At 32.9% G+C, this 22,377-nt stretch overlaps 4 protein-coding genes across 9 annotated transcripts in view; 2 read left to right on the top strand and 2 right to left on the bottom strand.

Annotated features, from left to right (window-relative positions):
* Window positions 1-22,377, bottom strand: part of LOC105345845 (MAPK/MAK/MRK overlapping kinase) — a 38,395-nt gene that overhangs the window by 6,816 nt on the left and 9,202 nt on the right. For 3 of the 5 annotated variants that reach the window (XM_011454165.4, XM_011454181.4, XM_011454189.4), the window contains exons 3-8: window positions 21,471-21,560; window positions 20,095-20,165; window positions 16,523-16,601; window positions 13,662-13,710; window positions 13,335-13,420; window positions 415-507 (exon numbers count right to left, since the gene is read on the bottom strand). In XM_011454165.4, the coding sequence (XP_011452467.1) occupies window positions 415-507; window positions 13,335-13,420; window positions 13,662-13,710; window positions 16,523-16,601; window positions 20,095-20,165; window positions 21,471-21,560 (468 nt within the window). Of the gene's footprint in view, window positions 1-414; window positions 508-13,334; window positions 13,421-13,661; window positions 13,711-14,973; window positions 15,053-16,522; window positions 16,602-20,094; window positions 20,166-21,470; window positions 21,561-22,377 lie in introns of all 5 variants that reach the window. The other 2 variants (XM_011454171.4, XM_034469645.2) reach the window with 1 other exon arrangement.
* On the top strand, window positions 880-10,591 carry LOC117691931 (putative nuclease HARBI1). The gene is made up of 5 exons (XM_066086979.1): window positions 880-1,900; window positions 2,352-2,379; window positions 8,618-8,748; window positions 9,734-10,016; window positions 10,455-10,591. The coding sequence occupies exons 1-4, from the start codon at window positions 1,017-1,019 to the stop codon at window positions 10,011-10,013; spliced, it is 1,323 nt and encodes a 440-aa protein (XP_065943051.1). The 5' UTR covers window positions 880-1,016; the 3' UTR covers window positions 10,014-10,016; window positions 10,455-10,591.
* Window positions 1,801-7,732, top strand: LOC117687984 (uncharacterized). 2 transcript variants are annotated; one of them, XM_034465534.2, is made up of 13 exons: window positions 1,801-1,940; window positions 2,666-3,004; window positions 3,158-3,250; window positions 3,442-3,601; window positions 3,772-3,931; window positions 4,226-4,446; window positions 4,563-4,676; window positions 4,784-4,880; window positions 4,972-5,074; window positions 5,167-5,307; window positions 5,423-5,554; window positions 5,640-6,163; window positions 7,129-7,732. In XM_034465534.2, exons 2-13 carry the CDS (start codon window positions 2,668-2,670, stop codon window positions 7,612-7,614), a joined length of 2,568 nt encoding a protein of 855 aa, XP_034321425.2. In that variant the 5' UTR covers window positions 1,801-1,940; window positions 2,666-2,667; the 3' UTR covers window positions 7,615-7,732. The 2 variants fall into 2 exon arrangements, with proteins under 2 accessions (XP_034321425.2, XP_034321424.2); XM_034465533.2 differs by lacking the exon at window positions 1,801-1,940 and having other exon boundaries at window positions 2,650-3,004; window positions 7,129-7,695.
* On the bottom strand, window positions 10,164-12,407 carry LOC136276043 (uncharacterized). Its single transcript, XM_066086762.1, has 3 exons — window positions 11,890-12,407; window positions 10,884-11,031; window positions 10,164-10,582 (listed from the first exon to the last, which is right to left on the bottom strand). Exons 1-3 carry the CDS (start codon window positions 12,167-12,169, stop codon window positions 10,360-10,362), a joined length of 651 nt encoding a protein of 216 aa, XP_065942834.1. The 5' UTR covers window positions 12,170-12,407; the 3' UTR covers window positions 10,164-10,359.

The following is a 22,377-nucleotide window of genomic DNA, read 5'->3' as shown; positions in this document are numbered from 1 at the left end:
GGAAGTCATTAAATTAACATCCAAAGCAAAATATTGATACCAAAAAAATATTTTACAGTATCATCTTCTGATTTTATTTACATGCAAATACATGTATTTCGCATTCAATTGATCTTGATGAAATATTTCACACGTTTTTGTGCAAAGTATTCTTTACGTAAGGAAGAAAATGCATTCACATAAAATTGCATTTGCAGATTTGATGCTGCAGGATTTGTTGTTGCAGGGCTAGAACATTTTGTTGAAATGAATATTTTACAAATATTAATCTGCATAAAGCAGTATGTCTAGAACAATTTTAAAGAAAAAAAAAGATCTTCAATCTCCTCCTCTGGATATATTCTGTAGACATATCGAAAACTTAAGGACATTGAGAGAGATCTGATTTTAGTTAGATTGATATTTGTAACTTACCTAAGGATTTCAAAGAAGACACAGCCCACACTCCATATGTCCATCTTGTAGGTATAATACCCATCAGTGAGTAGACACTCCGGAGCCCGATACCTACAGCATAACATAAGTTGAAAAATTTAAACCTTTGGCTACAACACATCACAACATATGGTCAGACATACAACTAAAAGGTCAAACTCTTACAGCTCTTATAGCTATACCTACAATACAACACTAGCTGATCATACTCTTAAAGCAATACCTACAAAAGAACTTTTGAGGGTCAGTCTCTTATATCTTTCGCAACAACACAACACTAGGGAGTTAAACACTTACACCTTATTAATAAAACACTAGAGGGTCAAGCTTTTATAACAATACCTTCAAAACAACACTAAAAGATCAGGGCTGGGATTCATAAAGATACTTTAACAGCACTTAAGTGTAAGAAAATACTTAAACTCATAAAAAATACTTAAGTCACGCTAAGAATTTGTTTTAAACTTAAGTTTTATTCATAAAACAACTTATGCCTAAGAAAAATCTTAAGCAATACTTAAATCTAAGAGTCCTCTTGAGGTGTCTTAAAGTTCTAAGAAAAACTTAAGTTCAAAATCAAAATGGCTGCCATCGGAGCACACAGAAGATGTTTTCGCAAAAGAAAAGACTGTTTGGTAGAGTACAGTGATGCTGAACTTGTTGAGAGGTACAGATTTGATTCAGCCGGTATCCGTTTTCTAGAGGGGTTGATTGGTAACGAACTTATGAGTGGTTCACGCAGAAACTGTGCACTTTCTCCACTGCAGAAAATTTTATTAACACTTAGATTTTTAGCTACCGGTAAAATGCAGTTGTGCAATGGAGACGACATGGGTGTCTCGCAGCCTACTGTTTCTAGGTCAATTACTGCAACTCTAAGATGTCTCTCTTCTCCACGAATTTGTGCTCAGTTTATTAAATTTCCACTAAATCTTCAGGAAATTCGCAAAAACCAAGAAGAGTTTTTCAAAATCGCTGGGTTTCCTGGAATTGTTGGGGCCATCGATGGCACACATGTACAAATTATCGCTCCTTCTCAATACGAAAACGAATATGTCAACAGACATCATTACCACAGCATCAACACACAGGTCGTCTTTGATCCATTCCACAAGATAATTGATGTCGTAGCGAAATGGCCAGGCTCAACACATGACGCTAGGATCTTGAATGAGAGTGGACTCAAGTCATTGTTTGACCAAAACAAAATCCCTGTGCATACGCATTTGCTAGGAGACAGCGGGTATCCTTCAACAGGTTGGGACCAATCGCCCAAATGGGATAGAATATCCCAAACGGGTTATTATGACCCAAACGAGCTATATATAGATATCCCAAACAGGCTACATAAAATTTGGCGGTATATTTTGCACGAGAATTTCCAAAATACGCTTCTTTGCGAGGGATCTGGATTGCTCATAGGGGCCCAAGTATATAAAAGGCAGCTGAAAATTCGGTCCTCATAGCCTTAACTGATGCGGAAGTGCGAGAACATAAGGTGAAAAGTAAGTCTCTTTTATATTTACGATTACATTTTCCTTGTTAAAGCTATTTAAACTTCAGTTAAGCCATAATTACTCTTACCTGCTGAAAAACACGACTTCATTCCGCCATTTTGAAAAGCTTGCATGATCATGTGATCACTAACTGTCCAATTGAAGAGTGTTTTATAAAATAGGTCATATTTTCAAATAGAATGTATGGTGCGCCATAATGAGAATTATTAAATAATTTTATTAAAACTCTTGTATATATGTTTTTGAGGAAACGTATTGAAAAATTTACGGAAATGTTGTTTGAAAGTTGTATAAACGTTTAAAAATCTATGTCACAAATGAATAAAAAGTGATGAAGGTTAACATACATGCATCATTATATTACGTTACCTATGTAAATATGAAAAATAATGTTCTTAGTGTTAATTTGTCTAAACATATTGCCAAAGTCATTAAATCCCTATGAGCATGTTTACTGCAATTTATCCGTGATTTTAAAAATGTAATTCATCAAGATGATATTATGTGCAAGTTTGGAGTTATTAAACGGTACCCAGTGAATTTGATACTGGTGCATTCTGGTCCGCAATATTTATTGCTGATATAAAGTAAATTATGTTTATAAGATTAACAAATAAGATTGAATACACAATTAGTTACACATGTTCATTTATGTGAAACAAATTTTTGAGGCTTATATTTACCTTTATCTTATCTAATGATTTTTTATGTAGATATGCCCCCTAAACGCAAATGCAGTTGCAAACAGCATGTATACTGTTCAACCCTATTCCCAGACGACGAGGAGATTGTTCAGAGAATATCCGACAAAAAAATTAAAGTTAAAGTCGTTAACTTTTTGTTGAAAAGGGAATTTATATTCCCACATTCTACCTTTTTGTGTTCTCTGTGTGTAAAATTTGCTGAGCAGTGTCTTCAGCACGAAGATGAGACTGAGGAGGCGGCTAAAAAGAAGAAGTTCAGTATTTTGGAGTATTTTGAAGAGTTCCTGGGGGCAGTTTCCAATAATAGACTAACAAGCGATCAGCTGTCTTCCTTATCATACGCTTTAGGTAATATATCCTCTAACTAACACCTGTAATATTTTACAAGCAACGACGAAATGAAATTTTATTATTTCAAAGAAAAACCAATTAACTAACTCTGTGTATATATTTTAAGGAGGCAATTATGCATTGGTATTGAATAAATATTTCATACTTTAGGAAAAACACAAACCAAAGCAGTTTACGAGGATACTGTGACTTCTGGGAGCCAGTATAAAGATGTAGATTACTTGGAAACGTTCAATCTGAAGGGTAAATAAATAAATTATAGATAATAAACGCACATGTTCACCCCCCCCCACACACACACACACCAACCCCCCCCCCCCACCCCCACCCCACCCCACACACACACACATACACACTGTTATATTATTTATTGAATATATTTATATATTATCTATGATATAAATATTTATTATTATAATTGTGTGTCGTTTCAGACTGGTTGCAAGAAAGAAACCATGTTATAGTTAATTTCATCAAAGGGATCTGCAACGATGCTTGTGAGGAAATTAGACTAGCAAAGACTGTAGAGTCTATCTACGGGTGTAGAAACAATTCCTTTGTTTCACCAATGTCTTTCTCTCAAAATCTGCTTGGGTATGTTTAAAATACAGCCACACACACACACACAAGTATTCACGTAATGACTATAATTGCAGTCAAATTACGCCTATTTTATTCAATCTACACATTAGTACTGTGTATGTGATGTTTGCATAATTAATTATTTATTCTAATAAATCATTATCTCTATTTATGTTATCTAGATACTACATAACTGGTAGCAAATCCGCTTTGAGGATAGGGTGTAAGGGCAGTCCATCGGGATCCTACACAACAGTTCAGAACTGGATTTCAGAGCAGAGCAAAGACGCCATAGAATGCCCCCAAAACGCTGATGTTGTAACATTTTTTGACAATAATCAGGTGATAATAAACATAAACTTTAGTTGCAATAAGCTTATATTCACATATAATTCTATATGTACGGTAAACGTTAAGGATTTTGGGGCAAATAATTGGATTAAAATAATCTCTCTCTCTCTCTCTCTCTCTCTCTCTCTCTCTCTCTCTTAAAAATACAAGTTATTTGAGTTAGCATATAGTCGTATACGTATATTTACATGTATTTTAAAACAGTATCATATAATTTATAATTGAAAAAAAAATATTCCTGTCCAAATTAGGTAATTTTCATAATTTTTTGTGTTGCAACCATAGGTTTTAGAGAAGAAATGGAAGGTGGAGGTGAATTACAAAGGGAAGGCCAGTGTCGTTACCACCATGGTACATATTATCCCGGACATTGAGAGCAATATTCAACATATTCTGGAACTATCTCCACGACAGTGGATGAATCACACTAGTGATGGCAAACGAGATACAATTAGTAAAATGAAAGATCTTGATATGATACACTTCGAAACGTTTCGGCACTATAGGTACATTATGTTCTATATAAGTAAAATTATAACTCACATTGCATTTATTATCAAATTAAAATTAAATGATAAATTATATGCTGAATAAATATTTTTATAATTTTTTGTCTGTTTAGAAATGAATTCATTAGAGACAAATTAGAGAAAATTGTTAGCCATCAGGATGACAACGGACTGGACAACATTGATAAGAATTTGCTAAATATAACTTATATTACAGCAGAGGAAAGGTACATATTATTTTATTATTAAATAAACGGATTTTTTATACAAAATTAAAATTCGATAAAATTGCATTTTTGTTAATTTGCAATGATTTGATCATTAAATTTTTTAGGTATTCTTTCATTAAATCTAACGATGGACCAAATCCAACTGTCATCATGGGAGAACCATGTTTCGAAAACCCCTGTTCTTACGAGGCAGTTGAGAAGGTTTGTAAGTCATGAATCGTTAATTCATCAATCTATTTGTCAACCACTACATGCAGTTGTTAATATTTATTTTAAATTTATACGCTCTTAGGTTCTTGATCACATTCGAGAGAAGGCGAAGGTGGGTGAGGCGAGGAAATGGACGATGGTTGGGTGTGATGGCCTGCCCTATACTCTTGCATCAAGAATCATCGGTTTGTCGCAAATTAAAATACATTAATTTATTAAAAGTGTAAACATAAAAATCACACGAAATCAAAATTGACATCGTAATATATTTTTGTAGAGAACATGTTTACCTGTCCGGATTGTGGCATGGAGTTCATGGATGAACCAGATTTCAAGGAGCACATAAAGAATTACGACCATGCACTAAACGTCGACATAGAGAAGTGTAGAAAGTACAACGACATTGTCATGTTACCTGGTACATAGTTCTTTGAATTATTTTATAAAACAAGGAAATTTTGTATTTTTTCTAGTAATCAATAAGAAATAAATACAGCGTTATGCCATATAAAAATGCACAATATTAATTTCAGGACTTGGTCATTATGAGATCAATATGACGAAAGCCATATTTCGCCTGCTATGGGATGTGATCCTTATAGATCTTGCAAAACTTTTAGGCTTCAATAGCCCAAAAGCACAAGCCTCATTTATGAGCGCAACAGGTAAAAATAAAATAGTTTTATTTTATAAAAACGAATATTAAAAAAGTTTTGTCCCAACTTTTATCTTATGACATTTATTTTGCAGACCACCACAAAAGCTGGCAAATTTTTCAGATATTTCTGCAGTCAATGGCTGCAGAGCTTTTGTTGGTATATGTGAGGGATCCGAGTACATCCTCGCCTTCTGTCAGTGGCTTCTATGAATGGTATGTTGGGGTTAAAAACCCCAATTATAAGTTTATGGCTGAGGTAGTATTTTCATACTGCCTTGCCCTCCATGTATTTAGAGCAGGGGTCAGGCGCAACAATTCCACAGCAATTAATGCGTCTAAAACAAAGTTTTCACCATTATTCTTTGGCCTTAACATGCCATTTTACATGGAGACATATATGAGGGACTCATTTGTTCGAATTCAGTGCCCAAGTAAAGTACGTGGGTTTATTGAGGAACATGAGTCCTACAGAGTTTCTGGCAGTGATGCCAAGGGTGAGGGGGGTGATTTTATATTAGAAGCCAAAAACAGGAAAACGAAGATGTGGATCCAAAATGGAGTGCCTGATGAGGAGAAGTGGAGAAATGTTTGTAGGTGCATTGACAAACTAGAAAAGGTAACTTCAGCCATTTTGAAATAAAAAAACCCAATAACTCATTTACTTTTTTTATTCTTATCTTTAGCATTATCTTTAGCAATCATGATATGGTGAGGGCATTTCCATCCAATTCTGCTCAGAGGTGCTTTGGTTGTGGCTGTAATGCCAACGCACAAAGCATGCACCCAGTACTCGCATGTCTGCTTCACCCGCCCACGCTGCGAGACATGTGAACACCCAATCCAGAGAGCCTTGGTATCTTTCCTCCCTTCTCCACAGAATCTACACAGTGTAGAATCTTGAACTGTGGAGAAGGAGGACTCCGATGTCTGCGTCTCTGTATGGCGCGTCCTGCTCCTTATGGGTGACAACGACAGGGATGTCCTGGGGTCCATTGAGCTTGTAGATGGGACGTCTTCTTTTTGTTGGGGTCCATCTTGAACATTGATCTTTCCCTGAAATTTATAACATAGGGAATAAAAGTACTCTTTTAATATTAATTGAGTTCTTTTTTATGACGTTCATACATAAAATATTTATATATGAAATAAAGTATTCATTAATTTATTACCAAGTCAAAATTCACCCCTGCAGACTTGTACACATATTCTGTCCCTCCAGGGCTCTTTAAGTATAAGACGCAGTCTGCGCCTGTGGTTTCGTGTATCTCTTTTGCCTAAAGTAGATACATGCATGTATATTTTTCATACAAATGCATATATATCTTAACATCATTATACATTTCCAATCATAATAATGCGTGTGTTGAACCAAAATTATTGAGAATTGTGTTTTTGAAAAGGGGGGGGGGTGCCGCCATTTTTTCTTGGGGTGGGGGTGGCAAAGCCGATTTCCGTTACCTTTTACTATGTCATTTCTTTAACTTTTTTCTGCGATGTTTAATTTAATGAAATAATTTTACAATCGTTTTATTTTTTATTTTTAAACAATTTATTTACAAAACTTTTCATATTTTTGTATAGGTCAGAGGAAACTTGAGTGCTGCTCTATGCATTTGTGAGCTTGATGCCGAATACGCTTACATGTACAATATTGATTTTGAAATCAATTGTTTTAGACAGTCTATCAGAGAATCAGGCTACATAAATGAGCCGTTCAAAGAAAAGAGTCACACGTCTTTTAGTGGGAAATCCTTGGACCGTTCATTGACGGAGTTTCACGTAAACTCATTGCGACACCGCGAAGACTTTATGAATTTTATTATCAACCACAGCCTCAGTGACAGAAAAAAATTTCCTCCGATTTTTGTTCTCACAGACGAAAGGACAAAAGCAGAATCCATTGTTAATAAAACAAAACCCGAAATTATTAAGATAATTGAAGGTGAACTTGAGGATATAAACAATGAGAAAATCAATGCCGAGTGGAGGAAAGTTAAATCGAAGACAAAAGCAGATATTCTTAAATTTTATCATGATGTTTTAAAATCGGAGGGCCGAAATGATTAAATTTTTATATGTATATATTGCAATTTTTATGCTGACAATTACTTGGAATGTTATTTTCCTTATCACATAATTGTAAATACACCTGTAAAACTTGCAATTAGAATATGTAAATGTTTCACAAATGTAGTATTTTTATCTGTATATATTGTATGATATTTTAAAAAAACAGTGTGATATGTAAATAATACTAAATATAAACTTTATTTATTTGTAAATATTGTATATATATATAATGAAACATCACATTATGTTACATCATAATATCATCATATTATATAATCAAAATTGTATATTTGTAAATATAAACTTTATTTATTTAATTTAATTGAAAACAATTAATAAAACATATTCTTACTTTCTCTAGAAGAGTGTTTTTTCTCTTAAAAAATGATTGGCTAACGCTCCTTGATCCAACTTGGGATGGAACCTGTCTCCTGTTCTTCCCAAGAGTTAGATTAGAAACTTTTCCGCTTCTGCCATTTTTTCTCTGTTAAAAAATTTCAATGCAAATTTAATATATTAACGTCATATTTTATAATATAGAACGAAATCTAATGTTATTGGCGCATTTCATTTTCCTTATAAATTAATATTTTATTTTAGTCCTTCTGGTGCTCCATACAATAAGCTCTAAATTTCAACCACACCAAAGATCATAGCCATTTTCTGATTGGATAATTTGATCTCGCGAGAAGTTATTGTTTCAATATGTCTTCCATGTGTTAGTGTCGAAGAAAATTACTTCAACTTTTGTTGATATTAGAACATAAAGGTAAGTTTAAAGAAAAACAGTTAAGGTCACCGTGCAAAAGGACTGACTCATGTTTTAGTAAATAAGTTTATGAAGTGAATAGGGATGAAAAATACGTAGAATTTAACTCAATCTACAGATAATGACTCAATTTCCTTACCAATGTACTCGACATCTTGCGGAAACAAGTCTTCTTTTTCTTGCAGAAAAAAAAACCGCGTTATGTAGCCCGTGCGGGATATCTATATATAGCTCGTTTGGGTCATAATAACCCGTTTGGGATATTCTATCCCATTTGGGCGATTGGTCCCAACCTGTTCAAAGAGATGGCTCCTAACTCCATTTTTGCGACCAAACCAAGGTTGTCAAACAAACTATAACAGGTACGTTTCCCATTTCACATAATTCTCTGTCAGGTAAAAGCTAAGTAATGTCTAATATATACCGGTACATCCACCCTGTCCATACATGATACAACCAACACGAAAAAAGCAGCGAAAAAATGGCCATGACCGTTCTACTTTCGTTTTCCTGATAAGCGCCCTCTGGAGACAGCAGTGCTAAATATATACATAACATGGGGCGGATCAATGAATTTCATTCCACCAAAATTTTATTTCATTCAAAACTGTCACTGTACAGAATATAACGGGATGATATGGCATTTTGCTGCTAGTTCTACATTACTGTTTAAACTATCTCTCTCTATCAATTTAGGAAATTTCCCATTTATATTTTTTTTAATGGGGGGGGGGGGGAGTAATATCATTTGGTTAATTTGATTTTTGAACCATTAAGAATTATTTTCCCTAGTATATCATTTCAATATCTAAAAATATCCACACATATACATGTAATTATATGCCTATATAAGTAGTCATATACTTATATCATAATTATAAATTGAAAAGCAACATATGTACATGGTAATTATAATCCTTGCTGGGGAATATTTTACAGAAGTATTATTTTAAATTTGACAATTTCATAAAAGAATCATTTAATCTGTGTGAGACCATTCACTTCATCTGTCAAGGGTTCATATTAATTATATAATTCCAAATCTTTTATATGCTGAGATTTATCAGAAATAAAGTGCATCAACATGTTCTGAATTTAAAATGCACCTTGCTGCTGATGCTATAGCTTTTACTGGACATGTGTATAGAAGTAAGCAGAAAGAAGCTTACAGTAATTCTTAGGCATTTATCTGCCAAGTAGTATCATTGAGCTGCTTAATAGGGATCTGTTAATTAGTGTTCTTATCTATGGAATTTGATAATTTTTATGATTAAAAAATATGCATAATTTTTTATTTTAAATTTCAAAGACATGTGAAAGAATTGATTTATTAAGGGTATTTTATAGGGCTCATAAAAAGACAAGAAGTATTGTGGAGAGAGGCATAGGACAGCTTAAGAGAAGATTCCACGTTCTGCATGGAGAGGTTAGATTATCCCCAGACAAGACTTGCCAAGTAATTGTTGCTTGTTGCATCTTACACAATATCTGCAAAGACAGACAGATACCATGCCCCCTGGATGGTGACCTGGATGACAATCAGCAGAATGATGGGCTGAATGTACAGAATGGTCAACAGAATGATGGAATTCGTTACAGACAGCTGTTCGCTGAAACTCACTTTTGACTGGTAGGCATTTGAGTGAAAACAAACATACATGTTTTAAAATATTCAGGTTTTTTTTTAAATAACATTAACAGCAACAACAACAACAACATTTGTATTATTAATAAAATAAATTTCATAAAATATCACATAAAAATCACTAATTGTACATGTAGATGATCATCATAGGTGCACATATTTCAAGTCTTTCTTACTAAATTCATTGATTTAACTACTGAATCTCTAAAATTTGTCATAAATACTATTTCTTTTAAGTTTAACTTTACATTTCTATTGACATTTTACTTCATTATTTATATAAATTAATTTCTGTTTTACTAATGGATTGAATGGACATAGTTTTTTTTCATTCCTCTTTCTTCAGCTTTTTGATTTTCAACTCTAGATACTGAACTTCTAATTCTAGCTTCTTCAAAGTCAGTTCCTCAATTTTCCTTTTAGGATTAGAGCAGTTGGTGCGACCTCTGCTTAATGGCAGCATCCATGAAGATGGAGATGGCGGCGGAGGTGATTCTGGGTCCAGAATGTGGGGAACTGTATCTGGTGGTCCCTCAATAATATTGATCCCACTGCAAAAAATGTGAAGATTAAAATTTTGTTTGTCTGTAGATGTTACCATATTTGGAGTTTTATGATTTTATGATCTTTGCAAAAACATTTTTTTATAAATATTTTATTTCATACTTGGAATGATTGATATCAATGAAAAGTCATTAAATATGCCTATCTCAATAAATTTCATCAGTTTTGTTCATACAGCTCAAGTTACTTATTTTTCTTTATATATACCTTTTTCTATGAATTCTTGATACCAGTAATTTTAAATGAGATTGTTTAGTCACACACGCATACTAGTGTATATATTCTTACACTGGCTCTTCTCCAATAAGTCCGCCCAACTGAATGATAGAGGTGTCCAAACCTCCGGGAATACCAGACAGGCAAGTGTTGTTTTCCCCCACCACATTTGAAACAGCCATGGCGATTGTGCTGAGTGTCTTTTGGGGAGGACCACCACCTTCAATCATCAATTAATCAATTGAGAATAGTACACAGCAACATAATTTGATATGCAAAATAACAGTAAAAGATTATACAAAAATTCAAAATATATTGCGATTCCATCTAATTGTGATCATAATTTCTTTATTACATTTATACATGTGGTATTTATAATCATAATTGAAATCCAAGTATTATATTTTCATGTGTGCATGCGCAGATCTAAATAGGGTCTGTGGAAGCCCCCCCCCCCCCGCGGCAGAAAATTCATATTAATTTTATTAAATTCCTAATGTCCATATTTTTCCATGGAAGGAGGGTTTTCCAAGGTTTGACATTGTGAGGGGATCCAAGGCATAGTTACAACTTGATTTTAAATAAATTTCCCGGGGTTGGGGGTCAAAACGCCAATGACCCCCCCCCCCCCCCCCCCCCTTAGGTCGGTGCATGTATTTTTTTCAGTGTTAATTGTTTACAATTTAATTTCCATTGCTTTTGCATTAAAAAACAACATTGTTTAACACAAGGCCTCATACAACTTCTCATTTGTGGTTTAGCTGAACATGATAATGAATAACACACCGAAAATGTGAATTGTTCAAATTTGGCGATCCACATTTCCTCGGTTATAGCAAATGAATTCTATCGGAGTTTATACAAATCCTTTCGCGGCAAATTTTGTATTGTACAGGAAATATTAAATTGATTAGTCTTTTTTATTATACAGTGAATCAAATTATATATAAGTATAGGCCTACATTGTATCCTTCAATTGTCATTACTGAAACGAAATAAATGTGTATCTTTGTATCATGCAATTTGTATGCGAACTTAAATTTTGAAAACAAGCTCAATTTTGTGCGTAATAACAAACCTGTTCCAGTCGTAGCTCTTCTGTGATCAGATATCTCTGATTTAGATTTAGAGAAAATGTTGTGCCATTTCTTCTCAACCTCTGCAGCGGTTCTACCGGGCCCAACACCCATGGCAGTCAATGAAACTGCAATGTTTCGCCACATCCGGCTTTTCATTTCTGAAGTCAGCGATGGTCCTAATTTCCCCCTCAATATCTGCTTATTTTCATCGACTAGGTTTGTTAGTGCTAGCGTTTCATCGGCGTTCCAATTGGGTTTTCTTTTCGTCTGCGAATCCATTGTTTTGACTTTTTCCCGTCTGCTAATTCACGTCACAGTCTTAACTTTTTTACCTCTTTCACAAAAGAGCGCGTTTGTAGGCAAGGAAAATTCCGGGAATTTGTAAGTGTTGTCATGGAGCTTTGACTTAAGTACATGAATTTCTTAAGTTTATACTCAGTTAAGAATTATGTTTAGTATTTTTATGAATTTGTTCTTAAGTTTTTTTCTTAACTAAGAATTTATTTAACACTTAAGTGCATTTTTTAAGAAAAATCTTAGAATCTTTATGAATCCCGGCCCAGACTCTTACAACAAAACAATTCTATACACATCTCTCTCTCTCTCTCTCTCTCTCTCTCTCTCTCTCTCTCTCTCTCTCTCTCTCAATTTTATTACAGCACCAATGTTGACTTGTACCTCATGTAAGTATAGAAAATTGTTCTCAAAACAATCTGTTAAAACAATTCCTGATGAAAACACAGCTGTTCATATAAGAAAATTATTTGAATACTGATAATATTTCAACAGTATGTATTTTATGTGAATACTTTGTGGCTTACTAAATAACATCTCCCATACCTAGAATTCTTATATAATTTATATATACTATCTGCATGGAAGTGAAAGGTAATTACCAGGGGCCATATCTGAATGTTTATCTTAATATGTATTTGTTTGGTTCATGTAAGTAAAATTTGAAAGAAAAAATATGTAAATATTCTCTGTTTGCATTTTAACCTAAAATAGGCATGATCAATATGCATTGGATTTTCCCTAAAACTAACATCTGCAGGCAAGTCAAATAAAGCTACTGCCACTTTGTAACAGGTCGATAAGAACTTAACAGCGCTATTTCATGAATTCCACATTAAAACCAATATGATAGTTTTGAAACAGACAGATTTACGACATATTTGCACTTGTCAATGACTGGTTGCTGCACTGAATGTGCAAGCTGATTTATTGCAAAACACCTGTTATGGAGGTTCCTAAAAGGTCAATGTCAAATCAATTAGGTCAAATAGAATGTAAATAGCTCATATTAGGGAAAGGGCTAAAAGAGGCTGACTGTTTGCTGCCTAATCCCATTCAATAAAATACTGTTTTTGTAAACTAAACATATCCTGATCAAAGTGTTTTTTAAAGAATTAGTGAATTAAAGTGCAGAGTGCAGAATACTGACCATCGAGTTGAGATATACTCAGTATAAGGCTGTTTTGAGTAGACACTTCGACAAGAACCAAAATCTGCAAGTTTCAGAACATCTTCCTGAAAAAAAGAAATCAAAATAAAATTATAACTATTGGTATATTGTTTGGTAGAACTGATTTCTATAAATAACCTAGTTTTTAACTGTGATTATATGCAACAAATGAATTCAAAATGTACTGAACCTTAATCACTAAGGATATGATCATTGTCATGTGACTAAATCTAAAACTAGTAACAATTTTTGTAAGAGATGATAAACCTACCAATAATATTTTTTTTCAAGAGATGAGAAACCTACCCTTATTAAGATATTTTCTGGCTTGACATCCCTGTGAAATATTCCATTCCTACATAGAAGAAGATCAATCATGCAGTAAGTATTTGCAGTAAGTATTTCAAAAACAAAAAATTCATTTAATTCTTAAATATACATTTTGATTTCTGAATATAAGTTCAAATCTATGTAATTCTAGATTTTTTATTGTATAAAATATTAGTGGTGGTAACGTTTTATCCTATGTTGAGAATTTCCATTTTTGCATGCAGTTTAATAAGTTTTAAAAAAGGAGAAAAACAAAATGAAACTATATAGGAAAGTTCTATGTACTACTGGTACTGTACCAGTTATCGGCTAAGACCAGTTATCGGCTAAACTGAGTGTTCGGGTTTATAGCACGCGACAATCCAAGATTTTTTAATTCAGTCGTCTTTTTCGAATAAAGAAAAGTAAGTTTGCTTGAAAACTTTCTTGAATATGTTTTATAATGAGCTTAAAAGATCATTGTTTACCGCTGATTTTACATCTTTGCACTTTCAGCAGTGGGGGAAGTGACGTAATAAGTTAAAAATAGAATATTACCTCTTTGTGATACGTTATTATATCCCTTCTTTGATTTGACATATAAAATCAATACATTTAACATGTATAAACAAAAGGAATTCACGAATTTTCAAGAGATTCGTAGCGCAATTGAAAGCCTGATTGCACAATTATGTATTGAGTAGTATACAATTTGGTGCAGAGTATAAAATCAACATGAACACGGATTTTTACTATGTTATTATCACGAAGCCGATAACTGGTACAGTAAATCGTAAGAACTTGGCAAATTCGGGGCGTGCATAAAAGCACAAAACAAGATGTTTTGGGTTCTAAATAATGATATAAACTAACAGATTGATAAATAAGGAGTCCACTTTTTAAAGTGAGTCAAGTTTTATCCAAAAATATCAAGAAATAAGGAATTATGAAAAGAAACCGTTAAATTTTAGCCGATAACTGGTACAGTGCCAGTAGGCAAGCATTAATAATACACATGTTATATTAAATGCACAGAAATTATAATATTATTTTGTTTAATGAACAAATGTACTTGCTCTAAAAATAATCATTGTCACATTTAATTGCCACACATTATAATAAGTTAATTATAACAAACAGGTCGACTGGTTGCACAAATAAACAAATTTTTAATAATAATTCAAACTCTCAAAACATGCTAGACAGGATTTAATCCTTTTTTTCATTCAATCAATTTGGTCATTATTTAAACCATCAAAACAATGATAAAGCAGTCACTTTTGATGCAGCCATTTCTACCTGTACATACCTATGGCAATGGTCAACTGATTTACAAAGTTGTAACATGTATTTTTTAACCGTTTTCTCAGGAAGATAGTGACGTTTGTCTGCAAGAAATGTCAGGTATAGGGTGAAACAAAAGAAAACACACACATATGCTCTACTAGTAGCTGATCTAGTGTGAACATTTCTACTAATATCAGTGTCATACAATGTACTAAAGAGCAATGATGCCGAGTAGTGTCAATCATCAGTCTTAAAGCAATTATAAAAATTATGTTATTAAATCGTATTGATATTTTTTTTTAATATGTACATGTACCGGTACATGTACTTTACAAAAATTTATGACAAAAACTGTGTACCAATTTTCATAGCTGACTGAGAGTTGCTACAGCCCTGATTATTGATTTAAGTTTTCGATCAACTTTTAATTTAAAATTCATCTTATGTTGATTTGTACATCAACCAAATATATAAGACTTTCACCACTGGTCACACCATAATATGACTGTTTTTTCCAATTTGATTAAATTGCTTGTGCACAATAAGGCTTAAAAACATTGCTCTTTCATTCACTGTATTGTAGGAAAGTGTGAAGATTCAAGAAAAAATAACAGTCAACATCTAAAAGAAACACATTTTGAAAACTATCTACGAGTAATTTTATGGGTTTGATTTCTTTATACCCCCAATATTTTTTCTACTGTTTATACATATATCAATCTTTTGATTACAAGAAGCATATCACCAAGGTACAGTATTTATCGTGGCCAGGTAATGAAATATAAGGTAAAACAGAAGAGTTTTCTGAATTGATCTTGACAGAGGGCATCGGCACGGATCATCTTGTTGACAACCCAAAACAAAAGAGGAACCCTCCGTAATCTTAACTACCCTGCAATCAAATGACTGCTATCACATCTGCATGAGTTGTTCTTTTCAGAGATTTATTATTTCACTTTTCATGACATGGTACACCATTCTACATTATGAGGCAATATCAGAACTGTGAAATACAATGTACTTTCCCTTGCAACTGGGATTTAAAACACTGGGGTAACAAAGACTTTAAAAGTTTGGCCACTGTTTGCCGAGGGAAGCAATGGTTCATACACATTGATGATATACTACTTTTTAAAAATGATGCCATTGAATTTGAATAGGAAAAACCAAACAAAATCAAAATCCATACTTTAAATTGAAATAACCTGAATTATTTTTCAACAGAATCTGATGAAGTTAGACTGGGATATTATTTATATGACAGGCTTCATGATATCCAAGAGTGAAAACAACTTGACTACAAAGTGACTATAGACTAAATGACTACTGTGCCAGAATATATGTGTTAGACAAAACTACAGAGAAAGAACTGATCTAAACTACTTAAAATCTAACCAGTAGCTATTTTTTATATGAGAAATAGGTAGCCTATAAAGCTATATGAAATCTTTTAACAAAGTGCGAACATAGACTAGCTACAGGGTGATGCAAGAGTTGCTATAGGTGCAGGGGTGAGGAGAACAAAGACTGCTTAATTGGAACAGGTGCTTGCGTCAGGTGCTCCGCCTTACCTATGCATATGCTCAACCGATTTAAGAAGTTGATACATATAATGTTTGACTTTTCTTTCTGGTAAATAATGTCTTTTTCCTGAAATCATGCATGGACACATTCAAAACATTAACATGTAGCTATTGTATACAATTTTTTTTATCTTATCTGGATAAATATTTGCATCCGATTGTCAGAATGAGTAAAAATTCCCATTAACATTCAATCAAGTTGATAAACTAGGAGTTTAATGATTCTAAGCATATGTGTGTAATACTGTAAATTCCTTATTTTACGTGAGCATTTATTCCGCGAAACCACTGTTTTGCATCAAATTGAGAAAAATCACGAGCACAACTTTTTGGTATAATTTCATACAGCTGAAAACTGTCTGAAAAATAAAAGCAAGATCTTAAATCCGCAAGGACTGCTTCTTGCTATTTTACACGGATATTAATTTCTTGCCTTTAACAAAGGAATTTTCAGTAAATAGTTTTTCATAATTAATTTGACTTTTATGAATGCATGAGCTTCTATATCCATATTTTGGTGAAATGAAATACAATGACACAAATGGGGGAATTTAATCTGTTCCCACAGAAGTCAGAAGCCTCCAAAGTCCAACTGCATTAGAGAAATTTCTGTTCTTTGCCCTTTAAGGCCCTAAGTTACATATGACACTTTAATAAAACGAACATGACTGAGATAGGCAAAAAGAAGGAGACCAGCGTTCCCCTTTAAATTGTTGACAAAACTTGTTCTATTTAGTATTTATCAAATTCAACCACTTGTGCACACTTCAAGCATGTTTTAGCGCACTTCACACAAGAAGGCTAATACTTAGTTTTTTTTTTCTGTGAAATGCATTTTGAATTTGTCTTCTCGGTACTTGCATTTACATGTTATGGTCATATTAATACAACTGTAGAGAGAGAGATAGACCCTGGGACCAGAAAATGTGAGGAGGAAATGATTTCAGCGCTGAATAAAAGACCTTGTCAGTGCTTATGAAGATATTGCTTTTTAACAATGCAGAGAACAGCATTATCACAATCTGATTCACTTTGATCTATTGAAAAAAGGATCTCCATGTTTTCTAAAGAAGGTAAACAACACCCTGTCTACCAGAAGCATGTACCTGTATTGAACTTGTTACTTATGGTATCTGACATTTTACTATATATTCTGTGAAGCCTAATATTAGGATATGAATATCTTGCCAAATGAAAATTCATTATTTCACAGTTTATTCAATTTAGATTAAATTCGGGAGTTTCTAGGTACATCCTATCACAGTTTTTCACAAGGTTATTATCAAACTCAATTTAGTTCCCTTCTAATAATGCATGGGAATGAGTAATCAGGGTATATGACAATATCAATGGCCATTAAAGGACTTCACAGACAGCCTGAACACGGCAGAAGGTTGGCGAGACACTCTCTGACAGTTTAAGTGCTGATTTCTCTGTTCTAGTTATAAACTATGGCCTCAATTGGTGCTGACTTTTTTTCATTTATTTCCAAATGGAGACCTCCCCAAACAGTAAAAGACATAGCTCAAGCATATAACAAGAGGAAGAAAAAATCTGCCTGGTCTTATTTTCTTTTCTCTTAACAGTCTTTTTATTTAAATCAATATTTGAATGTGTGATTTGGCATACAGATTGAATCACAACTAGTATGCATGCTAACTTTATCTTGTCTTTTCTTGGGTACTGTAATACCCTTTGCTCCTCCATAAAATTGCAGCGATATGGCAAAATCTATATTCTGGGGTTGGTGAACTAAAGGATATTAAATCCAGAGGGCCTTAAAACCAGCACTAATTGGAGATCTACTAAGCCTTATGTTGTAACATTAAATACTAGTTGCTGTGGAATTCAAAAACTTCAACACATGAGCATACATTCCTTTTAAGTATTTTTACTCATCAATACAAACTAATGTATTGTCATAAAGTGATGGTATTTACATACATAATCATCAGCCTCCAGATCCCAATAGATTTTATTCAAGTTATATACTCAGAGTACATCTTTTAATATATCTTAATTTCATGTAAAGTCTAATTGTCTGAGAAAGATGCTTTAATGTTAAATGTAATATATTTCCCTTAATTTAAAACCCTTTGGAGAAGCATTTAATTCTGATGTTGCTATGAACTTAGCTATGGCAATGAGTATACTGGAACATTTTAATGTTTAAAAATTTAAAAGTAATACAATTTGCATCTCATCATGTATAGATTTGCCGTTCGCCATATAATTTCAACATTATGTTTCTGGAACTTTTTAATCTGTGAATATGGGTACATCTATGGCATTGTTCTATATACAAATTGATTATAATTATGGAGCAATGGGGGTTAAATTATCAGAATAACAGCTAGTTTATTCATATAGAATTCTTAAATTTTGAAAAATCTACCATTATAAAATGTCTTCATACTGCATGCTTTTAAAGAAATAAAGTAAGATAAAATATTCATTCCTTTGAAACACCCTTAGTTTCAATGACTTTTTCTTCATTGCCAAAGGTAATTTCCTGATACACCCAAGTTAAATGCCTTTTTAATATATCTAATGTCAATTTTTAAAACAGCAACCCTCCTGAATTTCATCAAAACAATTTTTTCCCCATCAACTCTGGAATATTTGAATTCTTTTAAACAGAAAGGAACAGTTATGAATAAATATGATGTCGTCTCTTGGAAGCAAAATGACTAGTAAGAGTGTTTCTTTATGGTCTCCAAGTTATAAATGCTGTATTTTATGTGGGGTTATCAACTAAGTAATACAACCAATAGTAAACATATTAGATATTACATAAAATTCTGTATCACTAAAAAATTACAGCCATGAAGATTTATTGTCTTCAAATTAATAAGACTCATAACGAGGGATATTTGTTGATAGCTTACAAAATAGGAAGTAAAGGCTTCAGGTTTTAACAGCGAATGAATCGAATCAATATACTCGAGCCACAATACTTTGGTCCTTAGATAAAAGCAGAGAGAAAATGGCTGGTACCTGCAATCTAGATGTAATAAATACGATTTCTGGGAGTATAACCCGCCAACCTTTCAACATATACCACTATATATTTCTATTATGATCAAGGTATGTTTAAATGTATTTTAGAGACAGACCCATGCTGAATTATTCATGCAACATCCTTGGTGGCCCTTTTTACAATGGGAGTTTCTCATGTTCTTTCCCATTAAATCCCCCCGACATTGATGGATATGACCAGGAGAACTAGAGAGTATACTCGATAGACAGACAGTACCCACAGGAATCAAATGACCTTCATTTTCTAAGGTCAATATAACCACTTCTTAATTTTCCCCGAGATTTATAAATTAAATTGCAGTCATAAGATAATTCCCTTCTCAAAACTATATTTTTATGAAATATTCTAACAGGAAATATAATTATATATATAAGTCTATTTAAATATCCATTTGAAACAGATGTACATTATCATGGCAAAATTTGGGAAAAAATTGCAATAATATCATGTAATAGCTTTACACACTTATGCAGTATGCAAATTTTAGAATTAGTACAGTACATGTATATGAAATACGTACCTCGTATTAACTCATAGATATTCATATCCATTAATTCACATATAAGGACTAGAGTTCCGGACTTCTTGTCACTGTAATTTAGAGAAAAGCGGTTCTTAGATTTATTGTATTAAGTATATGGCTGTTTATATATATAAACAGTATATATGTTTTGATATAAAGTAAAACAATTAAATATATCACATTATTTTCAACTCCAATTTTTTAAATGATTAATTAAGGCATAAAATATATCAAATACAATAACATGTAAAATATTGGTCAGATAGAATTTAACATAACCGACCAAGGAACTCAAAAAGCCCCACAGAGGATTTCCTCATTTTATTTCAAATTGTGTGTATCTTTCATAAAAGTAAGACAATTTTTTTCCAACATGAAAGGTTTCATCTTCAAGGATTTGTTTAAAACACTCTATACTCAATATGTAGACATGTACTTCTGTATTTAAATAAACCAACAACTGGTCACTTTTGCTAACAAAATAACAATGAAATCTTGTAATGGCCAATTATAAATGTGTACATATAATTTATGTTAATCAATAAAAACTATAATCGGCATTTATAAATATTTGGTCAGTCTTGGCTACCCAGTACACACAGGGTTCATTATAGCACACACAAGATAAACAGAAATGCACATAGTTATTTAATTTAGATCAGTCCCTTCAACTCAATCTTATAAGAACCAAAAAGCTTACATGTAAAACATTCCTACCACAGTTCATGAATCATTGATACCACCGTGTCAATACATCAATATATCATGCAATTTTAATGCCACAAACATGATTGTGTATTTTGTTAATTATTGAAAATACAAGTATAGTCAATATTCTGTCTAGAGAATGCCCTACTTTGTTGAGGGGATCTTAGAATTATTTCTGTCATTATCTTGATGAATGGTATATGTATAACATTTCAAAGAACACAAAGGGCATTTTTTTCCTCAGAAAATACCTATCCATGAATGAATTACTCTTCCATTGAACATCACTTGGAAAACCAATATGATGCCACTGATTTCTTCTAAAACTTTGTAAAATATTGTACCTTACTAACTAATGGCACAAACTTTAAATATAGGAGACAATGTACAATTTACATGTAGTCTATAGAGACTCAGAATTATACCCTTAGTTTTGTATGAAAGACATTTTATTAAAAAAAAATGACATATTTGCTACTGTATTAAACATCTTTGCAAGCCAAGGGTTTTTGGTTGCTCCACTTTCCGCTCTTCCAAAGGGTAGCAGAGAAGACCAAAAACCCTCAGCTTGCGAAGATGGGTGGCTAAGGATAAGAACTTGCTTTTTCTTCCTAATGATTTTATGAATCTGATATATTTCAAACAAGTGTATCCAAATGACTTACAATATGACCTCCTGGAGTTCCAGGATATTGGCGTGTGGGCTGAGTCTTCTCATGGCTTGAATTTCCCTTAGATTATTCACTTGTTCTAAACTGGAAATAAAAAAAGAAGAAAACTGTACCAAATGTATCAAAAAATATCATATTCATTATCAATAGCTGATCAAATTAAAACACTCCTGCTGCTATGTATGTACTGTAATCAAATATTTAAGAACAAAATGCTAAGTAAATGTCATATGATGGGATGCACGCATTAATTTAAAAAAAAATTAGGGGTGGGGGGGGGGGGGGGGGGGGGTCATCAAAATTTAATTTGGCTATCATTTGCAAATGATAAAATCATTTATTGAAGAAAATAGTAAACTATATAGTATGCATGAAACAGAAAACAGAATTGATATACATACGAAAAACTTTAAATAAGTCAGACTGAATAGAAAGTGCATGTTGCTGGGTTGTTTTTTTTTTTCAAAGGTAAAATCAAATTAATCTTTTAAGATTTTAAATTTGTCATTTTGTAATCACTGGGATGAGTTTTACATCATTTATTAAATTGAGACAATTTTCAAAATTCTGTTGTGGGTGATTAATTCAGTATGATAAAATGTGTCAACTAAGTTCAAAACCAGATACAATTGTTTACTTATTTTATGTTTCCTGTTTGAATAGCGGGCTTCTAGGCCCTACATAGCGACTTTTGTCTGAGAATATTAGGGGAGCAGATACTCTAAACACTGTGTATAGAAACCATTTAAAGAGACTGCTACTTCAGAGGGGGAAGGATCGATCACGGAGAAAAGATTGGAGCAAGTTGACGTTTACGCCAACCAGACAGCAAATAGCTGGTTAAGACCATGACTCAGCAAAACAGACCAATTCCATCCTACTTCCGTACATGAAAAAATTT

Source organism: Magallana gigas, chromosome 6 (assembly GCF_963853765.1).
Source record: "Magallana gigas chromosome 6, xbMagGiga1.1, whole genome shotgun sequence".
In the NCBI taxonomy this organism is placed as follows: domain Eukaryota; kingdom Metazoa; phylum Mollusca; class Bivalvia; order Ostreida; family Ostreidae; genus Magallana; species Magallana gigas.
Note: the sequence above shows the minus strand (reverse complement) of the source record. Positions and strands in the feature narration are given on the sequence as shown.